The sequence below is a fragment of the Rhagoletis zephyria genome, unplaced genomic scaffold (genome assembly GCF_001687245.7).
Source record: "Rhagoletis zephyria isolate East Lansing unplaced genomic scaffold, Rhagoletis_zephyria_1.1 Rzeph_scaffold_01169, whole genome shotgun sequence".
Classification (NCBI taxonomy): domain Eukaryota; kingdom Metazoa; phylum Arthropoda; class Insecta; order Diptera; family Tephritidae; genus Rhagoletis; species Rhagoletis zephyria.
In genome coordinates, this window is record NW_016158253.1 from 81,781 (window position 1) to 95,108 (window position 13,328).

The 13,328-nt window shown below is 35.7% G+C and overlaps 1 protein-coding gene across 5 annotated transcripts; it reads right to left on the bottom strand.

Annotated features, from left to right (window-relative positions):
* Positions 1 to 107: 107 nt before the first annotated feature.
* LOC108363016 (uncharacterized) lies at positions 108 to 9,104 on the bottom strand. Of its 5 annotated transcripts, none has more exons than XM_017616210.1 (13): positions 8,832 to 9,104; positions 8,603 to 8,702; positions 8,244 to 8,530; positions 5,675 to 7,030; positions 5,123 to 5,620; positions 4,657 to 4,774; positions 4,458 to 4,593; positions 4,106 to 4,235; positions 3,830 to 4,045; positions 3,326 to 3,394; positions 1,553 to 2,320; positions 1,016 to 1,480; positions 108 to 923 (listed from the first exon to the last, which is right to left on the bottom strand). In XM_017616210.1, the coding sequence occupies exons 3-13, from the start codon at positions 8,332 to 8,334 to the stop codon at positions 466 to 468; spliced, it is 4,305 nt and encodes a 1,434-aa protein (XP_017471699.1). In that variant the 5' UTR covers positions 8,335 to 8,530; positions 8,603 to 8,702; positions 8,832 to 9,104; the 3' UTR covers positions 108 to 465. The 5 variants fall into 5 exon arrangements, with proteins under 5 accessions (XP_017471699.1, XP_017471698.1, XP_017471700.1 ...); XM_017616209.1 differs by having other exon boundaries at positions 8,603 to 8,763; XM_017616211.1 differs by having other exon boundaries at positions 8,244 to 8,368; positions 8,450 to 8,530; positions 8,603 to 9,104.
* Positions 9,105 to 13,328: the final 4,224 nt, after the last annotated feature.

A 13,328-nucleotide genomic window follows, 5' to 3' on the forward strand; every position in this document is an offset into this window, starting at 1 on the left:
CTTAGTGCCTGCTGCAATGATGACAATTTTTGGTTTAAATATATATGTATATATATTTTTTTTTAATTTGCGTAATCGAAAAGAATAAAAATAAAACAATTGTAAAGTATACATACATTCACTTCTAGTAAGTTCACGTTCAATAGTATCTTTTAATTATTTTAATCAAAGACTTGCTATATATATGCAAGTATGTAAGGTCAGACACAAAGTAAATATGCATGTATTATGTACGAAGAACTAACGCTATGTTAAACATGTAAAAAATTATTTGTATTGCATACAGTATAAATAATTGCAAATTTGTGAAGATTTTTTTTTTTGCTATTTTTCTACATTATATATGGCGTCAACTTAGCTTGCTTTCGCTGCACCAAATACACTCATTATCCGAATTGGTAAAAAACTATTTGTCTATACATAGATACATACATATATTATAATTGCTTTGAAAATATGCAATTCTCACGTCGTAGTTAGGAGTGGTACGCCGAAAAGCTTCTCCCAAGATTGTGCAATAGCATTTAAGCAGCTGTTGGCATTCTCCTTCGTCTCAAATGTACACTGCCATATTTCAGTCTGATCCTGAGTTTCATCTAGATAATTTATTGTAAAGGTATTAGCATCCACTTGTTCCACTTCAACGAGATTTGACATCAATTGAGTCAAGCAAATTTCAATTTCCGCATCTGCCGCAGCGGTAGTTAGCCAATCGAATTTACTAGAGCTGATGCATAGGTGTGTGTCGGTAGTCAGTAGAGTACAATTGTTTAAACTACGCTTTGCTTGGCCACAAGTAACAGTACAACCATTGAGCAGTGCGCACATTTTTAATTGCTCGTCACGGACGGCGTTGTTGAGGCGTTTCAGCAACTCTGTAGATGGTTGATATTTGAGCTCGCACTGCGAAGGAAGCGAGTTATCTAATGGAAGTATTAATATTTATACAATAAATTATTGCATATTTGGAAAATGTTTTGCTTCTATTATTTAAAGAAATTTTTCCTTTACTCACTCGCAAAGTATAACAACAAACTATCGGTGCGCAGAATATCCTGCAACAGCAGCAAAAAGCTGCCCCAATCGCGCAGCGTAAATTCTAGCCCCATTTTCCACGGCAGCAGATGTATGCATTCTAGTCGATCTGCGGTGACGCTCCCCAACAAACGTAGCCACTTGGTGACATCTTCATTTTCAGGAGCGAATGCCTCCATAAGGTAACACTTGCAGGTGGACAAGACCACTATACCAGGACAAAGTGTTTTAGTAGTACCATTGTATATGCGTCCACGCGCCAACCATTTCAATTGTTCATTCTCATCGAATTTTGTTTGATAAAAGTACAATTTCAAGCGATGGTCAACATCATTGAAATCTGCGTAATTGTATTTGTATGGCTGACACGTAGAAAATTGTTGATTTGCTAGTGCGTTTGCTTTTTTCGAGCTGGACATGAGGTTGTTTGTGGTCTGCATAAGAGCTGTAGGAGTAGTAGAAGTAAAGTAGAATTTAAATTTCGTTTAATTAATTGTACTATCTAGCAATAGCTTACCACCAAATATGGATGATACCTTGCTGTCTTCTTTTTTCGTTGCATGCCCATTAGTGACACCATTTGCTTCATTCTCCTTCGGTAACGTTTGCTCTGACGTGAGGCTGCGCTCCGCCAGCGTTGCTACACTCTCGGCTGCTAGCAGGTTTTTTAAAATCATTTTCTCAGCGCTCTTTGACAGCAACTCATCGGCGGAGGGTGTTTTTTTCAATAGTTGCTGATGCTGTTGTTGCTCATAAGCGGTGCAAACGCTATCCGTTACCGATCCGGAAGAGCTGCTTTCGATAAGCTGCAAATGTGTCAGAACACCAATGGAGGCGGCGTTGGTGACAGGTGCCACAGCAGAGCTAGATGTCATTGTTGCAGGCTCAGCCGCTACTGTTGTTGTTGTTGATGATGATGCAGCATTCTCAGTTGTGTTTTTCCCCACTTTTGCTTGATTTTCAAGCATAGCCGCAGCAGCAGTATTGCCGAATTCACGTTCAATAAAGCTTTGCGTATAGCTGAAGCCATAGATTGGCTCCAGCGGTGTCATATGGGCTAAGCGTCGCTCCTCAGATGCCTTACGGCTAGCATTATGATCTAATACCTCAATACTTGATTGACTGGGATTGGAAATGATATCGACATCGCTACTTTCGTCGCCATTAAACTCCTGTAGACGTTCGGTGTTGGAGCTACCCACAACCGATTGATTAGAATCGAAGGAGTTTTGTGAGTTGGTAATTTTCGAGCAGGAAGAGGATTCGTTAAGTGAATTAGCAGAGCCTTTACGTTTTTTATGTTGGATGGTTTATTAGATAAGAGGGAGAGGCAGTGAAAACAAAAAGGTATTGAAATATTAAATTTTAATAGAGGATAATTTATGATAAAAATTCTATAAAACATACTTATGTTCTATCCTGCACCCAAGCTGTTGTTATAGGCTAATTGTTAAGGCTTATATTATTGATGTATACGATAAAACGCCAATCCAGGTGCCCGTTTTTATATGTATTATTTTCATTTTAATGTGCAATGACAAGACTTTATTAAGCTTTTATTACATTTACATTTTATTGATATAATTCTTCTAAAATTAAAAAAATTAAGGGTGAGCACTGGGAGTGGGTAGATGAGTTCAACTAGAGACCTGTTTATTCGGAGGACTGTAATGCCATGGCGGAGGTTATTGCGTTCAGAAATACATATGTTGTTAAAAGCCCTGCTATATCTAGAAATGCCATTAGGGAGTACTTCTTAAGAGGCTTCACAATTTTTGAAACAAAAGAATAAGATCAATTTCCGGGGATCGACCTTTACAGTAGGCTAAAGTGGGTTGCTGAAATTCTCTATTTTTTTTTTAAGAAATAATGACTTTTAAGGGATTAATTCTGGGAGTTACATTAAACCGTCGCTGAATATTAAAAGAGCTTCGATAAAGTTTAGGGGGGAAAAATCAGGGGAATCTTTTTAACACAAAAAATTGGGAAACTCGAAGCCTGTAAGTATACGAATCTCGCCTGTTTAATTTCGAGACATTATTTAAGATATTATCCGTATAATTTTTTGTCATGAGAAAAATTGCTTGCTAAAACCATTTAACTACAGAGTTGGGCACAGGGCTTTAATATTAAGCATAAAAAGTAAAGTATTGTAAATAAAGAAGGAGCATTGATTAGGCCAATTTAAATTTTGAACTTCTTTGTCTAAATTTTTTTCCCCAAAATTTTGTTAAAATCAATGCTACTTTTGCTGAAAAAATTAAAAGCATTTTAAAAGAGAGATATTAACTTTTCAGCCCCTGTAGTGGATTCCTATATTTGGGTGTTTTAATTGCGGTAAGCCTGGTCGGTCCTTTAACTTTGGCAATGTACATTTTGTTTACAGCGGTTTTAATTTGACAAAAATTTTAAGCAAAAACAGTACACAATATAATTGAAAGTTAGTTGAGTGGATTTTGTTTTTGATTTGTTTGCATCGTAGTTGTTGCATGCAAATGAAGAAAAGAAATAAAAATATTGCATTAAATTGTAATAAATAAATGGAACAGAAATTAAAAAGTTATGTACATACATGAATATACTACATACATATATTTAATAAATTTTTTAGTAAACTTATAAATCACAGTTTTTTTTTAGTTTAAGAGGTTTCTTTTTTTGTTTGTTCTAACAATAATATAATTAAAAATAAATTTACACGCATCAAAAATGAATTTCAAAGTGAATCAAATTAGCGGGAAAAATTAAAGAAATTAATTCTTTGCTTATGATGGGGGGTGTTTTTTTAACTTACCAATACTATTCGTATCATTAACACTAACAACTTCAATATTAGACGCTACGTTGTTGTGTGATTGCTGACATTTCGGTGGTGTACCAGAGCTAATTGGTGTTTCCTCATCGACTATTGCCGCCGGTGAGAGCTTTTCGCTAGTTGCCTCCGGTTGTAGTTTTGGTATGTCATGCACCTCGGCGACAAAGGTGCTCTTGCAATAAGGACAATGTACATCTAAATGGCATGGGGAAAAATATATATACGCAATTCAAACTTTTTTTGTAAAACGCTTACCCTGTTGCCGCGGCATCTTTTTATTCTCTGCTGTGAACTGGCAGGCACAATTAACACAGCGATAAACGGTTTGATTCATGTCAGCAAGATCACGTTGTGAGAGTATATCACGTAATTTGCGCTCGAGCTCCTACAAGGGTATAATATTAATTAGATTCTGCTTACAAAGCAAAATTCAATATAATTATTTGCAAAAATTGGCAATTTATAATTTATTGAAATTCTTTGCCTCAAAAGGATTATAGAAACTTGACGAAAGCATTAAAAGCTTTTACCATCGTGAGCGTTTTATTTTGGCAAACTTTTAAGAAGAAGTAAGCCGTCACTTAAAAATTTGTATGAACTTGAATACCTGACAAAGCCCATCTTCAACAGTATAGATGCGCTCTTTCTTATCCGCCTTGATTGTATCGAAATTTATACGTATCGTATTTGATTTTATGCGATCACAAGATTCTAAAATTTTCAGGCTCCACTTGGTAATGGTTCTGAAATAGCACATATTAATTGCAATACAAATTATATAGTACACATATTTTTTAACTACATACTTTTGTGTTAATGTATCGCGCACACGCAAGTAATTTTCTGATATGGTTAAAAATACGGCTTCATTACGTGGCGTTGTGTAGACTATATAAGTCACTTCATCGTCTTCGGGTTCTGAGACTATACGAATTTTATAACAAAAAGTAAGTGAAAGTTTAATTATTAGATCAGTGCAAATACACAATAAAATAAGTAATTTTTAAGCAAAAAACCAAAGAGATGTAAATTTTCATATACAAATTTAAGATTATCGTTAATTTCTTCACTATCCAATTATCGGACCCTTGAGTTACCACCTTTCCGATGAAGAAAGAATTATCGAAATCGGTTAACGTGGTCCAAAGTTATGCGGTAACATATACAGAACGAAAAAAATATATAATATTCCGACGAACTGATAACCTCCTCCTTTTTTGAAGTCGGTAAAAATAGATAGATAAACTATCTTTCAAGCACTTTTATGCATACCTTCAGGCTCTTCGTCAGCTACATTTGAATAAACATCCTTCAAATGCGGATGTTCATCATCGTCCTCTGCCACTGTCAAATCACTTATACTCCGTTGTTCTAAAGAAGAATTCAAAGAATCTGCCGTCGATTGCATCAATGTGCTATCAGCATCATTTACCGATTGATAAAGCGTATGATTTTGATTAACATTAGAGTTGGTGCTGTCCATACTTTGATACAAAGTTGTGTCTGTATTGCCAAGTGGCTCATTCGCTTTAATGGGTGAAGCGAAAACTTCAAGTTTAGGCACATCTCCACTTAAATAGCTATTATTCATTGGGGTGGACGAATGCAATGTGTTTTCAAGCATATCATTGGTCTCTCTCTGCGTTGTGGGTTTAGCTGTTGCCGCAAGCGCTGACTCAGAAAGTTCACCCAAAAAATCGTCAAAAAGTTGCCTAGAAGTGTTCGTCGTTGTTATTACTCCTGTAGGTGCGCCATTTGTGGTTTCAATGCCTGCAAAAATTCGATATATTAATACAAAATATTTATTTTCTTTATATGCCGAACCTAAAACACTCTGCATCATTTCTGCATTGCCAGACTGCAACCAGTTAGCACCATACTTCTCACGTAAGGTTTCAATTTGCTTCTTTGCCTCCAGATGTTGTGTGTCGTCTTCAATTGATATGTTTGATGCTTTCAAAGCTACCTTCACCGGCTTCAGTTTTTCAGCTACCACCAGCTCATCACTCTCATCTGGCGTCAGTGAATGCACGCCTTCTTCCTCCAGTATATCCACCGTGCGTGTTTTAGAAGCTTGTTTTCGTGTGCCCACACCACTATCGGCGGTTTTAACGGCATCTGGTAACTCCGATGAGCTTTCGTTAAATTTAAAGGAACGCAATGAACCCACACTGGAGGCAGGTGTTTGTGTTGAGGATGGCACACGGCTGCTATTGATGGAAGTCGAGGACGACCGTTGCGCGTATCTATTTAGCGCGCCAACATGACGCAACTGTTGGCTGCCGGTTACCGCTTTTTCACTCTTCGAAAGCGGTTCAAAATCTAGTATGAACTTCACGGTGGCGGTATTCTTGTGTAGGAATTGTGCAGTTGCCAGTCGATGTTTGGGATGGCAACACAACGGATTGCCGTACAGGTTAAGATAGTTTAACGTTATCAGCGTACTGAGTGGTAGCAAGCACGAATGATCTAGTAGGCAATTATCGGAGAGATCCAAATCTGTGAGCGCATCTAATTTAGCAATGCCCATGAGATCCTCAACAAAATTATTGCTCATATTTAGCGATTGCAAACGCTTATAGGCTTCCATATGGAATTGTGGTACACATTGTAGACAATTATAGCTCAAATCTAACGTCTTTAAATGGGGTAACCACTTGATAGCCTCTACGCTGCGCAGCTGATTGTGGCGTAGATTCAGGTGTTGTAAAAACTGTGCAAATTCTAGTGCGCCATCAATGCGCTGCAAACTATTATAACTAAAATCGGCAATTTTCAATTCATTCCATACAAATCCATTTGAGTTGTCACCACCGCATCGCGTTATAATGTCCTCCACGTTGGTAAGGCTCTTGACACAAATGAGCTGCTGTAGTTGTGCACGCAACCGCTGTATGCCGATCACCTGCCGCACACTAGTCTTTTGCACTTCTAGTCGACGTAAAGCACGAAACTTACTGATATCAATTTTACCATCAAAATATTCATCAGTAGGGTAGTGGACTATACACAGCAACGGTGTCTTTTGTACGAAATCATAGATTAACTGCAAGTCGGTAAAGACGGGCGATCTCGAGTTGACCGGCTTGGCGACCTGAAAGGTCTGCGAGGAAGCACCAATTTCAGCAGCGCCATCTATGATTAGTGTGAATGAGTCGTTGAGGGCGCGCAGCAAGGTGCCTGTAAGAAATTACACATATTAACGGAACTCACTTTCCGTAGCATTTTAGATGTAAAGTTGCTACCCGTAACAATCTAGCACGCATTTTGTTGTTGAAGGAGCAGCAAAACATGTGGTAGATTGCTACGTAGCAACTTTACACGTAAAACGGTACTCAACGTTAGGCCCCCTATAGTTACATTTGAACGTACTGTTGTACGTTTGCATGGTAGGTTCAAAAATCAATTATAACTGATAAGGCTTGTGTGATGTGATCGAGCTCATTTTCTACCTAATGTAATGGCAAAGCCAACAGTACAATCAAAACAAAACGGGCAACACGATAAACGCTTTGATTGAATAATTTATAAATAGAAGGACATACTTTATAAAAATCTATTTTGATCTAATTAAAAACATTTATGAGATAGTGACTTGGGTATGTAAGGCAAATGAGTCACACAACGATAAGACCAGAATGCATATTGCGGTTTACAATACAGTTACATTAACCTAAATATATTTTCTAAAGCTTATAGAGTAGAAAAAAAAACTTTATTAAAAGATATTATTCGCAACAAGTGGGTAATCTAATTAAAAGGAATTTTTTTTCCACATCTACAAAGAAGTGCGCATATATTGTAGGATATGAACATCCCTGCAAACCATTTTTTCAGAGTAGTCTGAATTGAAGATACATTTTAAAGTATTCGTAAGGATCGCATCAGATTTTGTGCTGAATTTTCTAAAATTAAATAAACTGTGCACACTTCCGACTCCTGTACGAATTTTCGAAAAATAATGCTGTTATATGAAGAATTTCTTGCAGAATTTTTTCAGAATTTTCTTTATTTTTCATACAGAAATTTCATTACAAACTCGTTTCAACCACTTCATATAATTTTCTTTGAAGATTCGTAAAAAAATCGTTACAGAAATGAAATACTCCTAAAGATTTCGTTAAGATTTTGGGAACTTTTGTTTGCAGGGATAGTAGTTTTGTATGTATGTTTGATTGAAAATAAATACCAAATATTTCTAAAAATAAATCAAAACAGTTCAGCAAAGCGAAAGCAATGAAAACAAAGAAAACTGGCATAAATGAGTAGCGCTTTAATGGCAAAGGACATACATATTTTTTATATATGTACTTATACACTAAATAATTTAGCCTTTGTCTTATAAATGTGACATACAGATTTTTCGTTAGTACAAATAAAAATTTCTGATTACCTGATAAGGTCAACGAGAATTCCGAGCTCAATATTTTATCACCATTTTTTCTTAATAAAGTTGCTAATTCAGTAATTTTTTGTGGATCCATTCTTGCACTTTTGTAGCATAACTAATGCTTCTCTCTTCCAGGGCGGAGTTCGTTTTATTAAGGTGAAATTAATGGGCTATCAACAGGCGATTCAATACAAAAATTCAGTACATACAAACAAGTAATGACATGTAACAATAAATTAAAAGTCCAGCATTTTTCCGAGCAGTCCTCAACATGAGTTTCCTATGTCTCCCTGAAATTTTAATATTTGCACTACGTTATATTCTGGACAAAAACATTTGCAATGTACATTCATACAAATTACCTATTAACAATATGTTATACTTCTACTGCCACAACCGCACCACTTTCTTTCTCATCAAATAAAAGTCACATCAATTATAGAAAAGCTAAAACGTAGATGGCTAGTTGATTGCCCATGGAAGAATTACGTATACAATAACAAAAGAAAAATTTTTACGATGACTACATAAACATTTCAACATTTTAACATTTTCTTTTTCATATTTCAGCCGAATTTTCAGCTTACTAACTTGCGTTTATATATACAAGTGGTTGCATATTTCGTAACTAATAATTCGCGTATTTCAATATTTTTAGTGGCAAAGAAATCACTATTTTTCGCTAATTTAGCACTTTCACGTCTATGTTCAAAAATTTTTTGCAATGTTTATGTTCTTTTCATTCTTAATTTTCCTGTATTCTTTACGTGCTGTTTCGTTGACTTCTGTCAAAAATAAAACAGCTGTGTCCTCGCAGGGTTGTGTGGAGTACTGGGTTGCATGTTGTAATCAAAAATAATTTTATATGCGAAAGGCATGAACGAAAGACACAAGATCACGTAAGAACAAGAGAGTGAAACAAGTCGATTTTTTTTAGCGAAGAGAGGGGAAGAGTACAGATACCTCCGTACCGTCAATTCGTTTCAAGTTTTCTTGTTATCTTTCGTTGCTTCCCGTTTAAAGAACCAAGTAGTTGAATTCAATAAATCTTGATGCGTGTGGAAAGAGAAAACACAAAAGAGAATGCGATAAAAATTGCTTTCAAGACTTGACGTGTCTGAAAGGGGACTTACAACAACGACAATCATGTGTATTTTGTATGGAGGTTCCATGAACGAAAGACACAAGATCACGTAAGAACAAGAGAGTGAAAAAAGTAGATTTTTTTTTTAGCGGGTTCTACGCCATCTTGTTTCACTGGAAAACGAGCGAAAAGTAAACAAAGCAAAGAAAACAACGAAAACCTAAATTAGCCAAAATTATTGTCAGCCACTGTAAGCGCACAATTTAGGTAAAATGATGCAATAAAATGCTTAAAAATGTGTTGTCATGTTGAATTAACTTTTCTTTACTTAAATAAAAGTGTAAAATAGTGGTGCTTGTGATGTAAACAAACGCTCAGCTGACGAACCCGCTTTCGCAAACTTTTTTCTCAAAACCAGTTACAAATACAACGTCACGTTCTTACGTGATCTTGTATTTTTGGTTCATGTGGAGGGTCTTTACATGTATTTTGTTTTTGCTTTTGATGGGTGTGCTGTCATCAGTAAAAGCAAAAACAAAATACAGGTAAGGCGAAGAAATCAGCTGATTTTAAAACACCACCTTGTATAAATTCGCCTTGCATGGTTATAAGTATTCGTACAAATTTGATGTAGTCAAGGCGAATTTGTATAAGGTGGTTTACTGGCGAATATAGATTTTCGCCGCGGTACTTCTTAATGTCAGAATGATGTGTTTGTTGTAATATGAGTTCGCCTTGTTTACTACAAACACATCCTTTTGACATTCAGCAGTACCGTGGCGAAAAACTAAATTCGCCAGTAACACTACGTTGTATAAATTTGCCTTGGATATCGATAGTGTATACATTCGGTTGTTTCGATAGTGATAGTGCAAAATATTCGGTACTATCGAAAGCTTTCTTATGCAGCGTTTTTGCTGCATTTAAAATGCAACATTTAGCACTTTCGAACATATGTTTTCGAAGAGCGTTCATGCTACCGCATTTAGCAAATGTACATTTACGCAAGTTCGAAATCGTATGCTTTTGACAAACAGCCGTGTTCCAGTCGCTTATTCAGATCCGTATCTATTACGATAAATTCTCACGGAGAAGATAATGTGCAAAAACACCTACTGAAAAGGAAAAAATAAATTCTAAACCGAAAATTCAATACAAAAACTTGAATTGTTTTAACCATAACCGAACATTTGTCTGTGTATATATTCATTTGTCGGTGCTGTCAATTATAATTTCCTCACTTAATTAGGAAACAAAACAAACAGAGTTGATCACAAATTAATCCAGATTTCTATCAGCATCATATCGATGTTAAATTTGCGTAACTTTTCTTTATCCAAATAATGTAAAATAATAAATGAAATCTCGATCAGCGATCACTGAAACGCAGCTAGCGACTGTATACTCGAAAAAGCAATTTTGCCACTTTTTATCATTAAACTATGTTCGAATCGTGGAAATTTTGGAATATCACAGGGTTGTTTTTAGCATTTAGATTCTTAATGCAAAAATGGAGTTGCATTTAGTTGCATTTAGGTGACGAATTTTGTATGGCTAAATGTACATTTAGAGTAGCATTTAGAGCTGAATGCGCTAAATGTGATTCTACGCGTAAGCAAAAACAGGCCATTACATATGTTGAGATATAACACTACTGCCCGGTTTTACCAACCAATTTCAAAATGTATCAAACTTAAAATTTAAAATAGCACAATCTCCTAACAAACTGTACCATTTTAAATTTTAACGGCCCGACAAAATTTAAAATTGATTGGTAAAACTGGGCACAACATTTTGTAAATATGCAAATTTGAATCCATTTTTAATGGTCCTAGAATAATTTGGCAAGTGATATGACAGATTCCATCTTCGTTTCTTCTTTTAATATATAAGACAACAACAGCAAGGAAGAAATCTTATTCTTAAATAACCCATTTCGTAACTACAAAAGCCATAAAGAGTATTTGTTTACACAAAAATAACTTGTGTAAAACAAAGTGAGATCGTGTATGTATTTCAATACGACATTTTATAACAAAAACCATGTAGAACATGTTTACAAACAAAGGAGTTCACAACATACATATATATGAGGGCATGTGAATCTTTTACTGGCCGTCTCCACAGGATAAAATTTATTGTTGCCTAGCTGTCATTTTTGTCGCTAGATATAAGTTATATCAGTGGCAATATTTGTGTGGGCTTTTTATATCTTGATATAAGCATTTGTAAGATAGCTTTGAAAATAAATTTTTGCCGGATTTAATCGCTTAAAAAATTTAGAAAATAGGCTATTTTACATCCAAGTACATAATTACAAATATTTTAACGGGAAACAGCTCAATTTTTGCTTTTATTTTAAAATAATAATGTTGTTGCAGCCACGAAGTTTTCGCGCAAATGAAAATGTAGCTGTAAAACTACCAAATTGCCGGCAATAGATGGCAAGATATAAGCTCTGATATATATTGCTCTTGAAGAGCAATGAGCGGTCTCCATTGGCTATTTGTATTCTAATACTAGGTTCACATATAAGTAGATTATCCTCATTTTCGAGCTTAACATCCTAATCTGTAATTATAACAAGAGATTAGCCATATAAAATTCGTCCCTTGTTAATCTGTAATTATAAAATAATCTCAGATTTAACCGATAACTTTTCGGTGCCCATCCTAGTTTTATCGATTGTTTTTGCGAAAAAGAGGAGAAATACCAAATGTAAAAGTAAACAAAAATGTACGCTAGCAAGTAAAATAGGTTTGCAAAGGTATTTTTAATAAAATTTTAAGTTAAAATATATTTATATTGCTTATTATAGCAGAAAAACGTGATCACGGTGGCACAGAGAAGCAACATAACTTTTCCTTGAGATGTGAGAATAACAAGCACAACAAATTTGAGGGCTAATAATCTGAGATTTGCCTGTGTAAACGGGGTGATTAAAAAACGAGCTTTGATTGAGATAATATTGATATGTGAACATAGTTTAACATATGTATCAAGATATAAACTTTATCCTGTGGAGACGGGCAGTTATAGTCCAATTCCAACAATGTAAACAACATACAACTATCGATAGTGTTTAGAGAAATTCGATAGTGGAGGCAAAATGAAACCACCGTTGCACCGAAACTATCGCTAGCCCTATCGATAGTTTTCCATCACTACCTATCACAATGCAGCGAACAAAGGTGGCGCCGTCCGACTACCGCAATTTTACAATTTCGCGCAATTAAAACAGGTTTACTCTCGAAAAATTGAATATTAAGAAAATTTTCTTTTCTACATTTTCTTTAAGCATCCAATTCGACTTTGTTTTCTTGTGGTACACAATTGTCATCGCCACCTGGGGGAAGATTCTGTAACCAGCTAGCGACAAGTTTCGGATCGATATCGCACTTGTTGACGTAAAGATATATCATATCATACGTCAGCAAGACCGATACCGATTCGAAAATTGTCGCTAAATGGTTACAGAATCTGCCACCAGGACGGTGCAATCTTGTATTCTATCATTCCTGTTCAAGCATATTCGATGTCTGTCAAGGGACGGCGGCCGAGATATATGTAGCTCGAGATTCGGAGCTCCAACAGGCATATCACACAGCAAGGTGTACTTAATAGGTGATAGCAGTACCCCTTTTATTTTTCTTTGCCTCACGGATTTATATGTCAAATGGCTGCTGTTGTTTGGTTGGAGCTGTTGATTGTTTATTGTTTTCTGTTCTCTTTCACATCCTTCGTATGAAACTTTTGACAGTCCTCGCGCAAAAGCAAAAACAAAATACATGTATATTTTGTTATTGTCGTACCGATACCACCTTATTGAATACGCCCATGATAAAAATAGTTGCGTTCCCCAACTTTTCTGGGTTAAAACCTGTAAAACTGTCAAAAGGCAAAATAAGCCAGAGAACCGAGTACGGGAACGCTTTCTGGCAAATTCCTGTTAATGCTTGCAGCTTCTTGCGAGTTAGGGAACGCAACTACTATTAGGTGCAATC

Coding starts and splice junctions, on each gene's coding strand:
- LOC108363016 (XM_017616210.1), bottom strand. CDS start 8,334: ATGGATCCACAAAAAATTACTGAATTAGCAACTTTATTAAGAAAAAAT. Junction 4,236..4,457: donor TTGAAGATGGGCTTTGTCAG/GTATTCAAGTTC, acceptor ATACCCTTGTAG/GAGCTCGAGCGCAAATTACG. Junction 924..1,015: donor TTTGTTGTTATACTTTGCGA/GTGAGTAAAGGA, acceptor TACTTCCATTAG/ATAACTCGCTTCCTTCGCAG.